This window comes from Lipophrys pholis (assembly GCF_963383615.2).
Source record: "Lipophrys pholis genome assembly, chromosome: 9".
Classification (NCBI taxonomy): Eukaryota; Metazoa; Chordata; class Actinopteri; order Blenniiformes; family Blenniidae; genus Lipophrys; species Lipophrys pholis.
In genome coordinates, this window is record NC_137639.1 from 24,522,447 (window position 1) to 24,544,268 (window position 21,822).

The following is a 21,822-nucleotide window of genomic DNA, read 5'->3' on the forward strand; positions in this document are numbered from 1 at the left end:
TCTATATGAGGAGGTCAGAAGTTCCGGATCTCCTCAGCCTGTGTTTACTATTTGTTGTTTGTTCTCTACCGGAGGTTTCCTCCTGCCGTTAAGTTTACATGATGACTGTCGGGGTTTTCATAATAATGTGGAGTGCCTTCTGTAACAGCTGATGCTTTATAAACAGAACTGAATTCAATGAGTATATTAGATGCATGAAAAACACCCTGAGATGAGGGTTTGAGAGGTTTATGATCCATCCGGCACGAGGAATGTTTACAGTTCACAGTTCATAAAATCAGGAGTAGAGATAATCCCAGAGACGAGCAGGGCAGCTTCACTCACTGGAAATTCTATTAAAAGAAGAACTAAGAATTCTTAGGTGGCTGGAGCCAGCTTCAGAGATTAAACCCATTTAAAAAGATCTGAGTCATTAAGCTCAGTTCAAGGCGATGATGCCGGTTGTTGAGGTTTCTGCAGAAGAGTTCTGCACAAACAGAGAGAATTTAAAAAGCTGCAGCAGTGATGAAGTGTTCTGAACTACAATTTCCACCAACTATGTTCAATACAAGATTAAAACAAATCCACTCGGTGGACACACGTCAGTGTTGTTCCGTTCCGTTTGACGGCTGAAGCTTCCCTCTGGGAAGGCTCTTCATCCCCTCCCCCACATCAGACGCTGCACGTTTCTTCTGAAGCAGAACGAAGCAGAGCGAAGTCTTCCTGAGCCGCCGAGGCTCTAAACGCACCGAACAGGGGAGGCCGTCATTTCATTGGCACTCCGCGGCCGAGCGCGGCGCCTCCATCAGGACTTCTCCCCGCTCCACCGGGGGGGATTTAGTTTCCACCGGGAAGCTGAAGGAAGCGGAGGCCAGATCACGTTCCCACTCTGAAGCATTACACTTCATCGTCAGAGTCTTCGTCTTCTCTAAACCAGCTTGAAAAAAATAAAACTCACTTTCCCACTTTTCCCGCTCAGTTTGGCGCCCGAGGCGTCTCGTTTGCCCTCGCTGAACGGCGGAGTGACTGTAATGAGAATCAACATCCCGCCATCCTCTTCACTGTACAGAAGCTCTCAGAAAACAGATGCAGGGGGCATCGACATGTTTTATTTATGTGTATGCAAAACGTTGTTGTCTAATATGTCTTCCTGATGGGCCGAAGCCTGACGGATGAATAATTCAGCAGATCATGTCAAGGAGTTCAAATAATCCACGTTCTCACAGAGCACGGAGTCGGCGGTCGGCTCTGCTGCCTCACGTCGGACGGCCGCGGTTATTAAAAGGACAGGAAATAATCCCAAATCCCACGTGGGACTTGTCTTGTTTGGACCCCGACCCGACGCTCCTGCAGAACGTCTCACTGCCGAGAGGTCAGGGACTCAACAACAACAACAACAGCTCGAGTTCCCAACCAGAGAAGCCGTGATCGTCGTCAAAACAACAGACTTACAGCCAAGAAGTACACGAATAAACTGGAAGCACACAAACTTGCTGCAGAAGAGCATCATGAGAAAAAAAGAAATGATAGGAGGTCGTTTTCATTTTTTTGTTTGTTTCATCAACCTGTTGCTTGACTGGACTGAGCTTCTGCCTGATTTTAGCGGGGCACCACCGTTTCCATGACGAGTCACAAATGTGGAGCATCCGGGAGAAGAGTTCACAACAGTAGTGTTGAAAACTTTGTTGCGAGAACAAAGAGATTTATAAAAGCAGAAAGAGGAGAACGAGGTGCAGAAAAAGTCAAGAACCAGGAAGAGAGCAGGAAAGTCTCATTTAAAAGCTGCCGTGAGGACTCAGCGTCTGTCAACTACAGAGAGTTTTCAGTGGAGGTCACGTGTAAAAAAACAAAATGAATTCAGCAAAGTTTTGAAGCAGCAAATGAAAGAATGTACAAAGGAATGAATAAAGTAATATAGGAAGGAATGAACAAAACAAAAGAACAAACGGCAACAACAAAGGGGCTTTTTATTCTGCATCACTCTCATCAGTCTTTATTCAATCAAGTTGCTCACGACAAGTAGACTTAAAATAATTGATTCCACTAGAAAAGGTGAAAGAAAAGTTAAAAAAATATATTTCTATAGTCTTGCTCTTTGATCTGGCATTTCTGATGAATGGAGATTTTATACCAGAATGGACATTTTATCAGATTTAAAAAAATTATTTTTTTACACAAGCCATTTTCTAAATGACCTTTATCTGTTAGATTAAAGGGAAAAAAGCTTCAAAAAAGGCACAATAAGTAAAATGGTAAAAAAAGAATTTCAAAAAAATAAATAATTAGGAATGAAAAACTGCTAAGAAAAGAGATAAAGTGGTTGAAATGTCCTTCTTTCCTTGCTGTGGACATAACTACTCCCTGTAAATAGTATTTGCTGTATTGCTAGTATTAGTAACAGTTAAGCCTTGTACATACCAATGAATAGAATTATTTAATTTTCTATCCTATCTTAGTGGATATTCAGCTTTATTTCAATTTATTCTGTGTGGAGCAATGCTCACATGAATTATCCTCTAGGATTAATAAAGTATTTCTATTCCATTTTATTCTAAAATATCAAAATTGTCTGAAAAATGCTGGAAAAGGAGGATGAAAGCACTAAAATCAGGTACAAAAACACTTGAAAGTGTAATGAAACCTTCTCCGTCCCAAATTGTAACTGAAACTTCATGAATACAACATAGGAGTTTTTTGTACATATTTCATAACTACTGTATATTTGAAACTTTAGAAGCCGTGGGTTAAAGATTACATGTGTGTTGTGGTTCCAGGTAAATTTCTTTTGGTGGAAAATCTCAAAAAAATGCGAGTTAACGGTCGTCCAAGTGTCATTACATGAGTGATACAGAGACTAGAGTGTGTGTGTGTGTGTGTGTGTGTGTGTGTGTGTGTGTGTGTGTGTGTGTGTGTGCGCAGACTAAAAGTAAGACACTCCTCCAGATGTTCTGTAAACTTTTTCACCTTTATTTTCTACATTTGGATCAGCTCAGTGTGGAAGCCTGGACATATCAGTTACTTTCAAAGCCCCGCCCACTTTCCCCAGGAATCTGCCCGATGGAAACACTCCCTCCGTCTCACAGTCAGGAAACGCTCACGTGATCACCACAGTCACTCGGACAATGGAAAAACAAAAACAAAACAAAACTAACAGACGAGTTAAACGGAAAGAGGATAGTCGGCCTCCATCTCGCTGCTGCGCCCACAACAAAGACCAAGCGGCTAAACGCGTGCGACGTGTAAACTCTTCCTCCACTGGAGGAAGCTGAGACTGTTCAGGACGTCACTTCTGGCTCCGACTCGCAGAGGCAGGAGTGGAACCGACCTGAGGGAAAACAAAGATGAAACAACATGGACTCACTGCTCGGCCTCTCGTTGAGATATGAGCAGCGAAAACACTGCAGGTGAAAAGTGAGATATGTTGGTTATGGATCGAGATATCATGTCTGCTGCTGTGCAGATTCACTCTCTCACTCCCACCGAGCTGCTCACTCCGCCTCTTTAAAGAACGACACGTTCTGCTCCTGGTTTTCTACGATGGAGAATCTGTCCGGTGGAGAGCAGTCAGAGCTCTTTGTTCTAAGACTGAAGACACACACACACACACACACACACTCACACACACACACTCACACTCACACATACACACTCCGCTGTAGGAAAGAAGCCCTTGGAGTGCACTCTTTCTTTTTAAAGAGGTCATTGACAAGAAGATATGACAGAATAGTAGTAGGCCAGGGCAGCCTTATTTCCTATGTGTGTGTGTGTGTGTGTGTGTGTGTGTGTGTGTGTGTGTGTGTGTGTGTGTGTGTGTGTGTGTGTGTGTGTGTGTGTGTGTGTGTGTGTGTTAGCTCTATGTTAAACATCTTCAACGACAACAGAGACCGACGGACGAACTAGGGTTACTGAAACAGTAGAAACAGACGAGCCATGTAAAAACTGGACATAGAAATCTCAAGATATCACAAACATCAGAATTCTCTATCTCTAGATCTCTGCTGATCGCAGACGGCGGGGGTCCTCGCCTTCGGATTCCTTCCTCCTCTCTCCAAAGTGTGCTGTCCCTTGGAAAAAAAAATTAAAAATAAAATCCTGGAAGTGGAGGCCGGAGTCTAATGAAAAATATAGAGGAGAACCAGCAGAGGGCGACAGACGCTGCTGCAGGACTGGAGGAGGGGCCCTGACACACACTGACACACACACACACACACACACACACACACACACACACACACACACACACACACACACACACACACACACACACACACACACACACACACACACACACACACACACACCCTTCTTCATAGCGACGCTCAGTTTTTTTTTAAGTCTGTTACAAAATTAAATAAAAAAACAAAAACAAATCACCAATGCATTCTTACATTCATCTCAGGTATACACACACACACACGCACGCACGCACGCACACACACACACAAATAAGTGCACACATTCTGATCAGAGGCAGTCAGTAAATGTTAAGTGATGAGTCGAGGGAAGCTGTGAATTCAGAACGTCTCCGCCCGCCGGTCAGTCGGTCTCACATCGACACACGTGGAGCAAAAGTCTCTCTCTCTCTCCGCGTGGTTAAAATCTCTTTTAGAAAAACAAAACAAATGCAGAACAACAGCCATGGTCTGTGGGAAGGAGTCTCTCTGCTCCTCTCGCTCCGAGGAGGCCTCCCTCTGATTGCCGGCAGAGGTAGTACCGTCCAGTTCGTCCTCCTCCTCCTCCTCCTCCTCCTGCTCTGGTGGGAAGTCTTTCCTCTCCCCGCTGCCCATCTCCAACAAACACGTCCTTTCCCCCGGTCGCTCGCTCTGGGCCGCTGTGTGTGTGAGAGTGTGTGTTTGCGTTGTGCGGTCAGAAGACCTCCGGTAGTGTGACGTTGCGGAGCAGCCACTGCTGGGAGCGCGAGTGCGAGCAGTCTCTGACGCTGGGCACCTGGCTGTCCTCCTCGCTGGCCTTGTCCAGGCACTGGTTGCTGTTGACGTGGATCAGAGTCAGCTTCTGCAGGGCGTGGGGGGAGACACGGAGAGCGTGAGCGGTCAGAGACACGAGGTGAATCAGGCTTTCAGCTGCTTTCTTCAGAGTTTACAGAAACGTGCACAAGACAGCCGGCTGGAATGACTCACAAAATCTACGCCTGCGCCGCCAAGTCCGCTAACATTTGTTCTCCTCATCAGTCTAACTAGAAATGTACTGAAGAGCAGCGAACGTTCAATTACTTTACTTATAATTTTGTTCCAAACTCGGAAAAAAACAGAAATTTTGGGCCAGTTATTAACATCAAATTGGGTTACATCTTATTTATTCTTTGTCCAGCACGTTGATCCACTGTGGTGTGTTAAATGGGCTTTTTAAATAAAGCTGGATTGGACTGGATAGGAAGTGGGCGGAGCTAAGCAAGTAAGAATTGGAGGGGTGGGGGCCAATAGTTAGTCATTTAATTGACGCTGAAGTTTAGATGTGGTGATTGATGCTAATTAGGCTCATATTGTCCAGGTTGGACATGAGGTGAGGTAATCATTTATAACACATTAATAAGGTGTGTTAATTAATAAGGTCTCTGTAAGTTTCCTCAACTTTAAAATCCCTCCTCTTTCTTTTTCCCCACAGACTTAAACATTCGACGCTCCATTGCGTTTTGTCTCTGAGTAATCGCTCTGGAGGGCGATTCATCAACTCAGACGTCTCGTCGTAAAACTAAAGACAGTAAATAATCTCACAGCGGTGACAGTCGCTTTGAAATATGAGTTGTCACTCTGAAATTACACGAGGACGCTTATTGTCTATTCTGAGCCGGTTTGAGAAAACTGTCAAAGTTATTAATAAATCACGCAGACGACTGTTTCTGCTCCACGTTCACGTCGGCGACATGCCGTCTCATGGCCGTCTGCCCCACTCACCACGGCGTCGTACTCCCACAGCTGGTTTCCTTTCAGGTGATGGCACTTGAGCATCATGACGGGGCCGTTGAGCTTTGACACGTCGAGACACAAGTCGTCCGTCCTGATCTCCTTGTTGGCGGTGTAGGAGAACACCTGCACAAACGAGAGCGGATTGTAGAACCAATACCCTCCGTTGGTCTGCGACTAAACGTTCTCACACGCAGAGCTTCTCCCTAACGTGACCGCTGCCAGGACACACGCCGCTGAACGCCAGACTCGGTTAATTATTCACATTTTGTCTTGTCCCTCTGTTACCTGGTTGCCTCCCATGCCATGACAGTTGAAGATGCCAACTTTCTCGTTCTCCTTGCGGGCCATGTTGTCCAGACACTGGTTCGTCTCCACATTGCGGATCTGAGTTAAACGTATAGGAAGGACAGTTGGCGACACAGTTACCTGAACACGAGCATGTTTATGTGACTAATGACGCAATATGTCGAAGAAGATATACGTTTATAGGGGTACGTTTTCCATTAATCTCTCTGAAGGCCCTGAAAACTGTGCAGCCTGCATTCCCCTGTGATGGGACCCGTTTGTTTAACAAGGTTCTGGACAGGTTCAGTCTTGGACATTTAAAGGTAAACAAATGAGGTGCTTGAGAGTGTGTGATGTCACTGACTGGACCCGTCAAGTAATCTTGTCCAAACATGTGAGTCTGTGTGTCTGTAGGCCTTTTCAACACAAGAATGATCTGCATTGTGCAGAGAACAGTCGGATGTAAACACTCACCGTCCTTGACTCACTCAGTATCAGACATATTGAAGAAAATGGGTCACCGATCTGGGCACTGACTGCAGTTAGTAAATGGTAATAAATGCACACTTTGTTGGAGATGCACTTCAATCCAAACAAATGAGGACACAACAACACTCTTAAAGCCGCCATTGTTCCTGCCGTCGATCTATTGAGCACAAACGCTACTGACTGCCACTGTAGAGTGCGAGTACTCAAGAGTTTATACAAGAGGCGCATTTCCCCCGCTCTGAAAGTGTTTTCAAAAAGCTGTTTTACAGAGACTTGCAACACCTTTGTAGTAAATGAATAGTGAATAGTCCTCTTCGGAAAAAATTATTTTGTAGCCATCAAAGCCATGCAACATACTCATATACCGTGTGTGTGTGTGTGTGTGTGTGTGTGTGTGTGTGTGTGTGTGTGCGTGTGCGTACCTCTCCCAGGGAGTAATAGTGGCGGGGGATCTGGGAGTCGGGGTAGACGTTCTCCAAGTACCAGCTGAACGGTTTACACTGAAGCGTTTGTCTCAGAGACGTCCGAGACGTGATGTCACCGTAGTCCACTTTGGTCACACCTGTGTACGCACACGCACAAGGACACAGTAATTATATTGTTTCAGAACTGCAGTGAAAAGTTGAGACGACTGTTCCCTACATATTGCGACACACTGACTTGATGAGCCTCATTCAGTAAAATTCAAAAGCTGCTCCAACAAAAAAAATCCATTGGTTGACTATGGTATCGTATAGAAACTGCAGCTTCATTTTTCTTTCACATCCTGAAGTTACAGTAAAACCAGAGGAGTCTTGCAAGATAATCTACCCATTCAGTAAAACCTTCCCACTGGCTCAGAAATGTTCAAAACACTGAAAAAAAATATCTGTTTGCTTACGTTTGTTAAGCTTCTTGTGTTCCTGGGCTACTTATTTAACACATTTTCATTAATGTAACTGAAAGTGGTTCGTTGGAGAACAGTTCATAAATAAGTGTTATTAAATAGTTAAGGCGGGGAATGAAATGTTCCGTTTTTGGAACAGATCCCATGACCTGACTTGACTGTATCACACTGCAGATATCAGACTGAGGAGGGAGTTACTAAAATAATCATGTTGCCTCCAGCAACATGGTTGCGTGGAACATCTGAGCTTAACTTGCTGAGCTGATGCACTTTGCTGATAACTTAATAACTGTTTTAGAGGAAGACATGCTGTTTTAGGGTGCAGGCCCAGATCGGCTCTGTTATTATATCATCATCCTACATTAAGAGCAGAAATATCAGCACCATCCGACCTGTCAGCACAACCGTAATAACAGCCACAGATCTGCTGATCACTGCACAGCGCAGCAAACAAAATGATCTAATTAATGGTGTTTGTCAGACTGCAGCAGGGAAATACCTCCTCTACACAAAACATTATATTAAAAAAGCAGCCCGACGTTGGAGCTGAGCAAACAACGGGAGAGCGGCTCAAACCGCGGGATGCCTGCAGGTGTTCGCGGAAACAAAGAGCGCGCTTCACACCTAGAAAAATACATCATTTAAAGACTTTCACGTCAGTTTTACTGGTCGTCTCTCTATATCCTGATACGTCGTGTGTGTGTTACAGTGTGTGTTAATAGATGCTTTGTGGCACGAAATTACTTTGCCACCTCCACTGCTGGATCACAACTGCAATATTGGGACTTTAACTGGGTTAATGGACAGATCATACCTGCCACATAGATTAACCTCAACACATCAGCACAAACCTGTAAACCTGCATGAACACACATACATACACACACTGTTTATCATACTGTTTGTATTTCCGGCAGACCAACCGTAAACTCAGCTTTCACCGTAACGATATAACTCCTTATAGGAACTTGATTTCTGTCCTCACAAAGACCTCAAGTGCCCATATTATCAGTTTGTAAACAAATTTAGATTTGAATGTGTGTGTGTGTGTGTGTGTGTGTGTGTGTGTAAAAAACACAGAAAAAAAAGGCCATATGAACACAATAACTTGCCTTGCCGATTCCATTAACCTGCATTGATTTCACTTGACTCCATATCTCAGCCCAGCTTTATTACGACTTGCCTAATATCTAAGAAGAGCGACGACACAAGGCCCGACTCACCGGGAGAGATGATATAAAAGAAGTTTTTAAATTCGTCCATCCAGACTTCGGCCAGGCGTCGGTTGTTTTTGTTGATGATTTGTCCCGTTCCTCCGGGGAACGTGTAAGGCGTGGCCTTTCTGAACACGTGACCCACGTGAGAACATGTGACGATCTCAAGAGTCCCACCACACTGCCAGATCTGTGGACAACAGCACACCTTGGTAAAATAGACACCGTGTGAGTCCTGGGAACTGGATTAACATGGGCAGAGCAGTGAACTCCGCCGGGAGATGGATGACGCAGGCCAGTCCGGTCTGTGTTTTGACAGTCTGAGTAACTTTGATTGAAAGTCAGTCAGGATGACGCGTGACAAAGTATTAGTCAAGTCAACAATTTAGTCAGAGAAGTCACCGGCCTCAGAGTCAAACATCCATGTGTGTTGGGTGTGCGTGTGTGTTTGTGTGTGTGTGTGTGAGTGTGTTAACTGCCTGCAGTGCATGGAAGAACACCGTCATGTCACACGGCTGTGGGTGTGTTCGCTCACTCTGAAAGAGATTTCCAGGTTCTCTCCACCCCAGATGTCCATGCCTGCGTCATACGTGCCGATCTCCTGAAAATAGTCTCTGTCGATGGAGAACAAGCCGCCCGCCATGGTGGGAGTTCTGGAGAGAGAGACAGAGAGGGAGCGAGAGAGAGAGAGAGAGAGAGAGAGAGAGAGAGAGAGAGAGAGAGAGAGAGAGAGAGAGAGAGAGACAGTGTAAACCAAGAGTATGAAGGGTTAGTGCCACTACGTTCACCGACGGCCCGCTCTCTAAAGGTCACCCGGTATCTACAGATCACATCGGAGTTTTATATTTCACTGTTCTCACTCTGTTTTCACACTGTTCTCACTCTGTTCTCACTCGGTTCTTCGCTGATTTCCTGTTTTCTTCCATCACTCCTCTGCCGTTTGTGGCTCTAGTGTTAAACGGCCTCGACACTGTTTTTCCCTCCTCCCTCACTGAAGTGACTTCCTCCTTCGTTAAACAGGCTCATTTTCACTACTGCCTGTTTTTACTACCATTTCACATCCAGGTTCACTTCCAAAAACACAACACTTGCATGCAAACACGCATGAAACATATCCTGAGAAAACACGGGGCGATGGAGCGAGCGCAGCACTTGGCCGAGCGGAGGAAATAATAATCAACACAGAAAGAACAAATAGGACGACGGACACATGTTGTGTAACAGGATACGGTTGTGGATGTAAAACACAGAAACAAGGCTGACATTTGATAAGTAGTATGTGTGCATTTCTTTTTATGGGGAAGCTGATAAAAGCCTCTAAAAAGGCTCATCTTACTTTGAAATCACTATTCTTATGTAACGCAAACCTCCAAACCAAACAAAACCTGGTCATTCAAAGCAAACCCCCCCCACTCCTCATTAAAGCTTTTTCTTTTTTAAACACAACCTGTTTGTTAAATTCAATACCAACCCAATAACAGGTGGCGTTTACTGCCTCAACAAATCATCAGGCTTAAAACGGACAGAAACCATAAAAATAACAGGCAACAAAACATTTATAGCATCTAATGACAATGTCATTTAAAATTCTGAGAAGATTGCTTTTTTTTTTTTTTTTTTTTTAAAGTTATTTAGCTGTTTTGCTTTGCCAAACAGTTTTAAAAAAGAATCCTTTCAAGTGAGTCCAGACTCTTGCACAATACGGTAAATTACAAGGTAGAAGAGCCCGTAACGACCGGTTTCCCTCCAGAAGGTTTCTCCTGTGCTGTCAGACGTACGAGGCTCCTCAGAGTGTGACAGCGGAGGAGGCGCAGTTTGCTCTGCAGCGGCTAAAGAAGGGCAGATCTCCACAGGCATATTCGCAAAGATCTTACATCAGAAACAGATGTAAAAAATAGATTTATTTTTTTGGAATAGCACAAATCACATCTGTGTTAGTCTTCACTCGTTTCATCGTCTGATGCGAAAACGGCATATGTAGAAGAGCTTTTGCGTTTTCCCCACAGTGAGTAGCTGTCTTCGTGAACAGAACGGCATTTAGGTAAATCTAGTCATTAGTATGAAGTAATTACTCTGCTCTGACATGACGACCCAATTTTTGTTTTTGAGGCCACACGCAGGACACCCGGAGGAAAACTTTGTCGAGCAGCAACTGTGGAAAAACAACCAATAACAGGGACGCAGTGTTACATAAGATATATTACGAGTGTGACCTTGAACATTACCGACGTGCATGCTCCGAAACAAGAGCAGGAAGAAGAGATGATAGACGGGCAGAAATAAGCCCTTGATTTCACTCCCAAGGTCTGCGCCATGTAAAGCGAGACGGCAAACACAAAAACACTGAATCTTATATAAACATCTTTGACTCTGTCATCCAGAGGAGAGCTCAGTGAATTATTCCAGCTTTGTTTTTTTTTTTTTTCCATTTCATGATTAGCTGTGGAAAATTAAATGGTAACGTGTGATTTACTCTCAGCTTATCAATTGTGAATGCCTGTTAGAGACGCTGGCGCTCACAGGATGTGTCGTAAACAGCTGACTGCCACAGTTGGCGTGTGATCACACTGCTAATGTTGCTCTGTTCTGTCTCTCCAGGAAAATCCCCCCTTTTTCCCCTTGACCCTACGGAGAGGTCAGAGCCAGCTGCACAACAGCAGAGGTGGGAAGGAGAGAAAGATAAAGACTTGGATGTAAGAAAGGAATTCAATGTTTATATTTATCGTAAATCGTTTTCCCTGAACTTGTAAAGATAGATATATACATATGAAATAAATATAAAACATGTTATTAACTTTTTCACTTGAAAGCCAAGATATTTCTTCTATACAGGTTATGTGCACATCGACAGATTTAAACACTGCTGGATGTGACAATAACAAAAACATTGCTATACACAAGGGGGCATGAACCTTTTAGTAACCAAGAGCTGCTTCAAGGTTACCGCGGTAACACTGCATCGGTCTGAATACAAGAGCGTCCCTATTCACAAGTCAGCTCTTCTGAAAAGATTTTACAGAATAAATATATATTACTAAAGAAAAAAATGAAAACAAATGGAATTAACATGTTTTTGACTCGTACAAAAAAAACCCGAACACAAACACCTAACATTGCATTTTTCTGGAGAGCTCAGATGTTGCTCTGTTACTTTATATAAAGTCTTCGGTCCCCCGTGTCCTCAGACTATTTCTTGCACACATCTCCTGTCTTAATTGCTCTCACGCTGCGGTTCCAACTGCTCCTTCCATAGCACGGGAATCTCGCTGCCATCCAAAGCGCTGGAGAACTTTAAGGCACTTTAAAGGTCTTGATTATTAACAGCAATGACCAGCGCCTGGAGCGTCTCGGCCCGCCCCTCAGTTTGATCACCACGCCATCGTTCACTGTGCAAACCTGATGGTTAAACCGCTCAATCAGTTATCTGCTGATCATATATAAAACATTTCTCATCTACGAGCCCCCCCCCTATATTTAATAACATAAAACCTCTACAGCAGAAGCTGAATATTAGACCTCGAAAATAAGACAACCTCACATTTTCAGACCTATAATCTGTCAGACAAATAGCTACTAGTTACTAGTAACTTTTTTCACTCTTACAGACAATAAACATTCGAATGGGAAGTGATTAACAATGATTTACCTTAATAGGAAGCAGATATGTCTAAACGTGCAATACGATTTACTTTTCGTCGTCTCAGTTTGGTTCCACTTTTGAAGGGGTCAGCGAACGCATCACTGATTACTTTGTAAATCACTTTCTTGATTGAATTTTGAATGAGTGAGCACAATTGAACAATTTTGATCAAAATCACTTCCGTAACAACTTTTCATACAAATGATCACTCTGGTGGCAATAATGCTGACATTTTCAAATCATGTTGTTTGGACTGATCTGTTTTTAGAAAAAGTGTGACGAGCTGCTCAAAAGGCCCCAGGTTCAGGAAGGCCGCCACATTTTATATAATCACAAACAACATAAAAGGTAGAAGCAGAGCAAAATCTACTATATTATTGGACGTAAAATCACGTAGGAAATCTTCAAAAGGGGGCCAATTTGTTACGGACCTCTCAATCAGAAAGTCAGTCCTGTTGTACCCACCTGACGGGTAGAGTGCGGTCTCCTTTGCGGCGGTCCATCTCTCTCTGAGGTACGGGGTACCAGCGGAAGTTGAGCTTCCAGTTGAAGCCCCCGTACGTCATGTCAGATCCGGCCATGTACTCAAACGTGTCGTCGCTGATGACGTCAATAATGGGGCACACCACTGTTCTCCTACAATAAGCACAAACAGGATGGAAATAAAAACACGCCACATTTTTGGGCGTTTTCATGAACCACAGTGCCGATGTGCACGGACCATAGTGTGACTCCCCATCGGCCTTCACTCAATCATTGACTACATCTTCTATGTGTTGGTCATGAGTGCCTTCAGAAAGCTTTAAATGGAGCATGAGTAATTAAGCGTAAGATAAACACAAGGGCAAGCCCCCTGCAGGCTCGGCAATAGTTATTGATTTTTTTTTTTTTTTTTTTTTTTTTTTAATGCTTGCTGATGGCGCGCGCATCAAAAATGAATGTGTCTTACTTGTCTTGTTTGATGCGGGCGAGCAGAGGTTCGAGCCACCCCGTAGTGCATTCACAATGAGCATCCAGAAAGGTTATGACCTGAGAACACGGTGAGAAAATGTTGGACAAATGCTGGAGGGCAAAAGCAACAAGTGCGGGGCCACCGGGTGTTAAATGTCACGCGTGTACACATGCGCTCGCACACCTGGCCGGTGGAGATGGCGGCTCCCTTGAGACGAGCACGGATGAGTCCGGACCGCTGATCCATCCTGACGACTCGCACGGGGACTTCCAATCTTCTGACATACTGCTCCAGTGGCCGTTTGAGGAAATCTATCGGCCCAAATGAAGAGAAAGCACAGACACATAAGCTCACGCAGAACAGACGCACTGGATTACCAGATGCTCCGAGCAACCAGATCAAAGGTTGGTTACATGCCTGTGTTTTTGCATGAGTGTATGTGATTTAGTATGCCGGCCCACATCCCTCCAACCTGCAGAGAGCTCCCCTCCTCGCACCTCCACACACCCCTGACTTACAGAATCTAACCTGAGGTCCCGCGGGGTGAAATGATGCTGTGTGGTGGCGAAAAGAGGAGGAGGAGGGGGGATTGAGGGTAATAACAGTGTGTAATCCCTGCGGTTGGTGAATTAAAGACCTAATCTCCCCCAAACAGGGATTATCAGTATTGCACGGGTTGGAGGGTTGGAGTGGCACGCACGCACGCACACACACACAAGCACACGCACTCAAAATCCAGAAAAATCATACAGTACCTCTAAAAATAGGCTAAGCCTCAAATGAGAGGCAACTGAAGGAATTATCTAGAGAGTGTGAGTGTGTGTGTGTGTGTGTGTGTGTGTGTGTGTGTGTGTGTGTGTGTGTGTCAGTTTACCTCTCTCGCTGGCGTCGTCCACCAGCACAATCTCCTCCAGCAGTGTGTGTGGCGAGCGGTCGATGACAGAGTGGACGGTTCTCAGTAGCGTGCTCCAAGCCTCATTGTGAAATACAATCACCACGCTGGTGCGAGGAAGATTGTCGGGGTATAACTTGTTCTTGCACCTAGAAAAAAAAAAAAAGCAAACAAATCAAAATGAAAATCTTTAAAAAAAATTTTAACAAACTGCTTTAAATATGGACTGAAAGAAATATACACCTCAGGACGTCATTTGGTTATACATATGCCAAAGACTATGAATATGCAAGAAGCTGCATCAAAAAAAAAAGAATCACATATGGTTTCATTGAGAGTTTAATGCTCAGGCAGGTTAGCAGAGACATCACAATCCAGCCTCTATCTGATTGTATGAGACTGCTTCAGAGCGCAGCAGCTAAAGTGAGTCCACACAAGAGAGTTGAACAAGAGCAGAACAAGAGACACATTGCTGAGACTTAAGAAGAATCAACTAAACTGCATTAGACAGCCACAAAACCACCGAGATCATCATTCATGGCTGAGTGAAACATCGTATTTTTTTTTATCGGCGTTAAACAAAAGAAACAATGAGCGAGCGTCGGAGCGTATAGCCCCGATTTAAGACGGAGAAAGATGAACAGAAATAGTGGGTCAGCGTGATGACAGTTGATTAGTGATACTAATTAGAGTGTGAGTCATTATCATCGCAGAGTGGAGCACACACACACACATCACACTCCCCTATTGGGAAACAGAAGAGGATATGAATGCCAAACAGAGGACAACAGGCACGAGAAAACAGATAATGGAGCAGTCAAGACTGGGTCGTAGACACACTTAGATACCGTCACGTCCAATTCCCAAGGAAACTCTGCATTTTAAAGAGTCGGTTTTTGGTAAAAGTGGACGTGTGTAGTGATTAGCCCTGCGCCGAGTTGTTCTCTCTGTGCATGCATGGGTACCTGGTTTCCTTCAATAACCACAAAAACATCTAATTTAAGATAATTGATGACTCTATGTGGGTGTGAACGTGAGAGTGTGAGACTGTCTGGACCGTGAGAAGATAGGTCGATGGTTTTGCATTTCAGCATTTTTTGAGACCGTTTTAAAGTTAGACCTTGATATGCTTTCATTTCATCTTAGTCTGTAAATGCTTCTCCATGTTTAACATGGCACCCCGTCGCTTCAGCTCCTTTCTATTTTCATAAAGCTCTATCACACCCAACGGTGATATCGAGCACATTCCCATCTACTTATTTTAAGCGTAAAAGCGTTTTCAAGCAAATGCCAGCACACCTACTGAAGTCTTTTAGGATATTTATCACTTTAGGGATCCATCACACGCTGTAACTGAAGACTCCATCCATATCACCCATCCCTCGCTTTCAGCTTATAAACACATTAGCCTATAAAATCAGATTTGGGGTTACAAGAAAGAAAGAACGTCTTTCCATTTGCGGATCTCTATAAAAGACTGATTGATGACATTGAGGCAGTTTTATTTCAGCACGGTGAAGATCGCAGTCGACGCTGCACCGATCGACGCACTGTAATATTCATGCTTAAAGAGTATTTTTGTAACACGGTGAACGGCATCACTGCTTTGCCTTTTTATTTTGGAGCCATCTTTTCATACAACCTGAGAATTCCTGTATAATTATTGCATTACTAGATGTAAAATAAATACACTCACAAGCAAATATCTACAGCTAGTACATGTACTACCGACAGAGTTTGGTGTTAGTGTTGATAATGACTCTTCAGAGCCGGATCATCTCACCTTTTGCACCTGCAGTCAGACGGCTGACCAGAACGAGGAGCCGATCAGCACATCAGAGCTGATTTAATGTCTCGACACTAGTTTCCCACATTAACATTGATTCTTAGATAAATTTATTCATTTTCAAAGCATCGTATTTTCTTGTATCAGGACATTTGACCGAGACACCCGCAGTGTATGAGCCAGTGAAACTCCAAGGATCTTTGAGCACGACTCAGTTATTGACCTCAGAATTGACCATGACCTTGAGTGAGGCGTCCTTCAGCTGAAGAGTCCGCCTGAGGATCTGAGAGCCACTGCAAGTCTTGAAACATTCATAAAAGAATAGTCATTATTCAGTTTCTGAAATGCATACTTTTATATGTCTTATTTAATTTTGTGAGCTATGATATCTGTTTCCACCTCATGAGTTTAGTTTCTTATCGTTTCATTTAGAATAAATCTGTTTGAAATTGTATTTAATCTGGCTTTTCACATCAATTTTCTGTATTTTCATATTATTTTACATATTCATTACAGAGTTTAATTTCACCTTATGGTCAATACTCAGTATACCTTTATGTTTTGCTATGTTTATAATGGTCATACTGATTTTCTCTTGTTAATCACCCTTTAAGCACTTTGAATTGTATTAAACTATATGAATCTGTCTCTCTCTTGCTGTATTTTTTTGAACACATTCATTTAGTATCTGCTTCCAAAATGAGAAATGTTCTGTCCACCACAGAGATAGAGTGACGAAAATCTCCAAAGTGCAGTCCACCATGACACCTTCATGCCTCACAGTCTGAGTGCTGCACCTCGGTGTGCAGCTGAAACGAGACAAAACTGAAACCAGCCTCCGACTTCCTCTCGAAAATTCAACTCTCACAGCGGTCGGATGGAAAATGATCTCTCTTCATCTCCTCTGCCTGGCCTCATCCCCGTGATCACTCTGGAGCCATTCCAGTTTCTCCGCAGCTGATTCCGACAGAAGGAATGCAGCGGCAACAGCGGAGAGGAGGTCAAGAGCAAACTCTATTTTGCAGCTGCCTCTGGTGCATGTTAAATAACACACAGTCACTCTAAGTTACATGTGCTCACACTCTCCCGGAGAAGGCAGGGCCGATGAGCACATGAGATGATTCACTGTAAAAACAGAGACGGCATCCAAAGCAGTTCATTATTTTTTCCCAGCCATGTTTTGCACAAGTAAAACAGAACAACCCAGGCATTCCTCTTTTTAGACATGACCATAGGTGTGTACTGAGCTTCTGGGTTTCCACCACCAAATGCATTGATAGAGGTCGACACACACACACACACACACACACACACACACACACACACACACACACACACACACACACACACACACACACACACACACACACACACACACACACACACACACACACACACACACACACACACACACACACACACACACACACACACACACACACACACACACACACACACACAAGGGATTCTTTTGTAAAATCTGCATCATGTGATGTGTGTGTGTGTGTGTGTGTGTGTGTGTGTGTGTGTGTGTGTGTGTGTGTGTGTGTGTGTGTGTGTGTGTGTGTGTGTGTGTGTGTGTGTGTGTGTGTGTGTCTAAATAGTCAAAGGGTGGTGGAGCAGCATTTGGCAGGACTAAAGCAGGGTAATGAGTTGCAGGCTGCTTCTCCGGGCGCAGGATTGTCAGGATGTTTCAGATGGGTGGGCTAACTGATTCTAATTAAACAGCATCACTGTTGCAACGTTAGAAACACACGCACAGGGAAATGTACGTCTAAAAATGAATTCCGTCCTCTGAAGAAAAACGGCAGTCTGCACCGAGAACAAATAAGTCAAGTTTTCTGAAAGGTGTGGTCCTGGAAAATGTTTTCATATACTGCAGATCCACCCTGCTCCCAGCACAAGCACACACAGGCTGCAGTGTAATGTCAGGATGACCTGCTCTCTGCTGTTCTTTTCACAAGGCGGTGAATGTTCTGCTCACAGAAAATGGAAATAAACTGCAAGTCTCTGCTGCTGAAGTCTTATCTCATGGCTTCCTCATTGGCCGAGTTTCCCAGAACCTGCTGTTAATACATGCATGTGTCCGCACAAAACACACACACAAATAAACACAAATGTATGCATGCCAACACACACAGACACACACACACACACACACACACAGGCACACATTCCCCTGCTTGATATTGACTCTGTCTTATCTCCTAATTGGAAAAGCAGATAGACGGAGGGAAGACTGAGTGAAAACACACCTAGTAATCAACTTCTGCTCAAAGACTAAAACCCATTTCACGGATCAATGTCCTCTTTCTTTCCTGTCTGTCTGGTGTGCATGTGCCCCGGCCTGTCAGTCTTGCATTTGACAGTCAGTCTTTCCCTCCATCGCTCCGCAAACCCTCATTATGGATCTATGCATGTTCTTATATCGGGGCAAAGGGGAATTGGGGGGGGGGGCACCTGGGTTGCACCTGCCTGAACTGACCTTGACATGTCTTTAGAGTGATGATAAGCTAGTAACAGTCGTGTCTGAATTTCTCCTTTTTCTGATGACGAATCAAACTCCAGCTACTGGCACAGACAGACACTTGAAGATGATTAAATATTTGTTCAAAAAGAAGAGTAGGGAGTGTAAATTGCACATATAAAGCATCATTGTGAAGCTGAATGAAGCAAAAACTGCAAGGCAGAGAGCTTAATGCTCGATTGACCAAAGGTCAATGAGCAGTTACCTTCAAGGTCTCATGAAATGGTATCATTACTTTCTTAAGGTGATGTATGTCCTGTTGAAACAGGACAGTGAGGGATCAATCTTCAGGGTTATTGAGGCCGTCAGTCATGAAAAGAGAGGGAGCTTGATTTGCTGAGACTAGTGAAAACGTCAGTTCTTAGTACTTCATGGGTACTCCATGAGATGTTGCAACTCTGAGGAAGTTTTGAGTCTTACGGGTCTACAAGTGAAAACTGTAGTGTTCGGCTAAAGTTACTTTCACACCTGCAGTTAAGTCCACTTGTTTGGAACGAGGGTAATAAACGATGCAGGGTTTAGTTCCAGTTCATTGAACCATTGCATGCTGTGTGCTTCATATGAACTACATGTGGAGAAATCTAAATTGTATGAGACAACCGGCCCTGACTGCTCCAAACGAGTTAATTTCAGCTGTGAAGCCCACAAATTAACTTGTAATACAGCTGTCACAATACTTGTACGTCAATACAATACTGTAAAATGAAAACAAATATTTCCGAATAATGACAGAGCCAAATAAAACAAGTGCGACACGAACATAATACAATTGTTCCCTTTTCATAATAATAATCTGTACATGATGCACATAGAGGGAAAGGTCACTTTATAGCTGGATCTAAAGTAAAATGCTGGATGTAATTCATTTTGAAATAAGGGCTTTGCATTTGGCTGATTATAGGAAGCCGTCAATACAGTTGAAGCAATAATTATTAATATAGATCGTATTGCTTTAAGCACTTCGAGCAGCACCAATTTATAACAGGCTTTATTAGGGTTTGTGATGAGCATCGGCAAACAGGCAAAAACAGGATTAAAAAGAGGAAACCAGAAGAGAAATATTATAATGGGATTACTGTCAGGTTCACTATCTAGAGATTTCTGTGATGGATGCACACAAGCACAACACGGCACAAGTTTAGAGCTGTTGGAGTCAGAACAATCAGGGAAGATTCACGCTAATGAAGATTGTTTTCTTAACTCATATTCTATAATCGAAGTTGACAGGTCCTTAAAAACCTTTTCGAAAAGCCTGCACTAAGGCCTTGCTTTAGATGGTCTCTGTTGAGTTGTCTACCCCCTCAAAGTGTGACAGCTTTCATATCAGTTCCAACAGCCTCCACTTGAGCTTGTGTTAATCACAGAGAGGGAACTAAGAGCTGTCAAGAGTTGTTTTTGATTTCACCGTTTTGCAAAAGAAGAAAAAAAAACAGAGGCTGTTCGCAACTGGAAATCCATGAAGTGAATTGTGGATGATAGAGCTTTGTGACCACTAAGAAAACAAAAGACAATGATCACTTGGTGAAAAATTCAGTTTCAATGTTAAGTCTAATTGGTCGCAGCACATATATCTTGTTATTCATTGTGAGTAAGTGTCTTCAAACAACAAAAGGGGTGTATCTGTTGCTTACTGCAAACAATCAGCATATCGAATTGGGCCACGCTGACTGTTTTCCAGGAAGTCCAAGTTCCCATGAGGGCTTTCAGGCCACCGCACCCTGTTTACTTCACTGTCTGTGTATTCCAGTTTAAAAAAATAAACTCTTGAGTACGCTGTCGTCACAGAGGCACTGAAAGATTTTGCCTTTATTGGTGTCTTTTTAAGTTACCTTAGCATCAATAATGAAATACATGTTCAGATCAATGTGAATCGAAAAAGCAATTCGATTTTCTGTTGTTGAGTTTATCCACTCTACTCTGATTTATAAATCCCTCCGTGTTGTTACTTGTAATCTTTATAATCTGTACCTAACAACAGTGGCTCACTATTTGAATGATTGTGAGGGTTTCAAGCGAGACATCTGGCTTGCGGTTTCTAATAAATCACCAATGTGGACTATTGGAACAATGGATCCCGCCTGACGGCTACTTTAGGGTGAAAGTTATGGAGGCAGTAAGACAAAGTGACAAGACAGATGATTAGTCGCGGGGAGGCTGCTCACCCCTCCAGGCGGACGTCGGGCAGTGAACGATTCAGAGCAATCATCTCCGAGGCCATGAGGTTGAACTGGTTGATCTTAAACATCTCCTTCATCTTCTCCTGGTTCTCTTTCGGGATCACCACCGGCTTCCCCCCTTCGCCGGGCCCGTCTCGCGGTCTGGACAGGGTGTCTGCAGCGGACAAACAAACACGGTGTTACTCAAGATTCTGTTCGGGGCTGTAAGTGAAAACGTGCCTCTGAATCCCTAACGTGCACGTGGCAGAATGCACCCACCGTCTCTGCCCGGCAGTCCTCTCTCCTTCTTGTCATCGCACTTGTTGCACTCGCTGAAGTAGAGCAGGATGAACATGTCCAGCATCACCCAGACCAGAGAGGTGGCCAGGACCACCTTACAGTAGGCAAACCTCCGCATCCTAAACACGAGGAGAGGAAATATTAACGCTTGTGCTGAAGACAAAGAAAGAGATGAGTGGTAACGTACACATACACAGATCAGCCACAACAGTTTAACCACCCAGCTTAACATTGTGTTGCCCTGGTATTTGTTCCCATATTCAACAAACTGTGAGGGACTATGTATTCAGATATCTGTCTAGCAGAGCCAACATTATCTTCTGCAGTAGTTTGTTGGATTGGACCACACAGGCCAGCTTTTGCTTCCTGGGAATAATGTTTGTTAGATCCTGACCACTGCAGACTTGAAACAATCAACAAGAGCTACAGTTTCTGCAATGTTCTAACCAGCCATCGAGCAATCCCAACTTCACCTTTGTCAAAAGCTCTCAAATCCTTGAGATTGTAAATGGACTTTAATCATCAGCCATGCAAGGTGCTCTACTGCCACTGGGGTCAGTGTCTTGCTCAAGGAAAGGCCGGGATTGAACCAATAACCTTAGGATTGGAAGACAAGCTGTTCTAACAGCTGATGCACAGCTACCCACCATATATTTTTCCAACCTGTAACACTTCAATACAATTTTAAAAGCAAAAAATATTCACTCACAGTCCATTACATCCACACACTAATAGGAGCTCAATATAGAAATAATCAGTGTTATTCACTTTACTGTGGATCGTCATAATGAC

At 43.7% G+C, this 21,822-nt stretch overlaps 1 protein-coding gene across 2 annotated transcripts in view; it reads right to left on the minus strand.

The window, feature by feature from the left end:
- Positions 1 to 4,754: 4,754 nt before the first annotated feature.
- galnt1 (UDP-N-acetyl-alpha-D-galactosamine:polypeptide N-acetylgalactosaminyltransferase 1) overlaps positions 4,755 to 21,822 on the minus strand; it is a 44,091-nt gene continuing 27,023 nt past the window's right edge. For both annotated transcript variants that reach the window (XM_080470653.1, XM_080470654.1), the window contains exons 3-14: positions 21,010 to 21,149; positions 20,737 to 20,905; positions 14,244 to 14,410; positions 13,553 to 13,680; positions 13,367 to 13,446; positions 12,883 to 13,053; positions 9,313 to 9,430; positions 8,787 to 8,967; positions 7,100 to 7,239; positions 6,189 to 6,287; positions 5,892 to 6,026; positions 4,755 to 4,992 (exon numbers count right to left, since the gene is read on the minus strand). In XM_080470653.1, coding sequence (XP_080326779.1) covers positions 4,846 to 4,992; positions 5,892 to 6,026; positions 6,189 to 6,287; positions 7,100 to 7,239; positions 8,787 to 8,967; positions 9,313 to 9,430; positions 12,883 to 13,053; positions 13,367 to 13,446; positions 13,553 to 13,680; positions 14,244 to 14,410; positions 20,737 to 20,905; positions 21,010 to 21,148 — 1,674 coding nt within the window. In that variant the 5' untranslated portion in view covers position 21,149 and the 3' untranslated portion in view covers positions 4,755 to 4,845. The remainder of the gene's footprint in view (positions 4,993 to 5,891; positions 6,027 to 6,188; positions 6,288 to 7,099; positions 7,240 to 8,786; positions 8,968 to 9,312; positions 9,431 to 12,882; positions 13,054 to 13,366; positions 13,447 to 13,552; positions 13,681 to 14,243; positions 14,411 to 20,736; positions 20,906 to 21,009; positions 21,150 to 21,822) is intronic.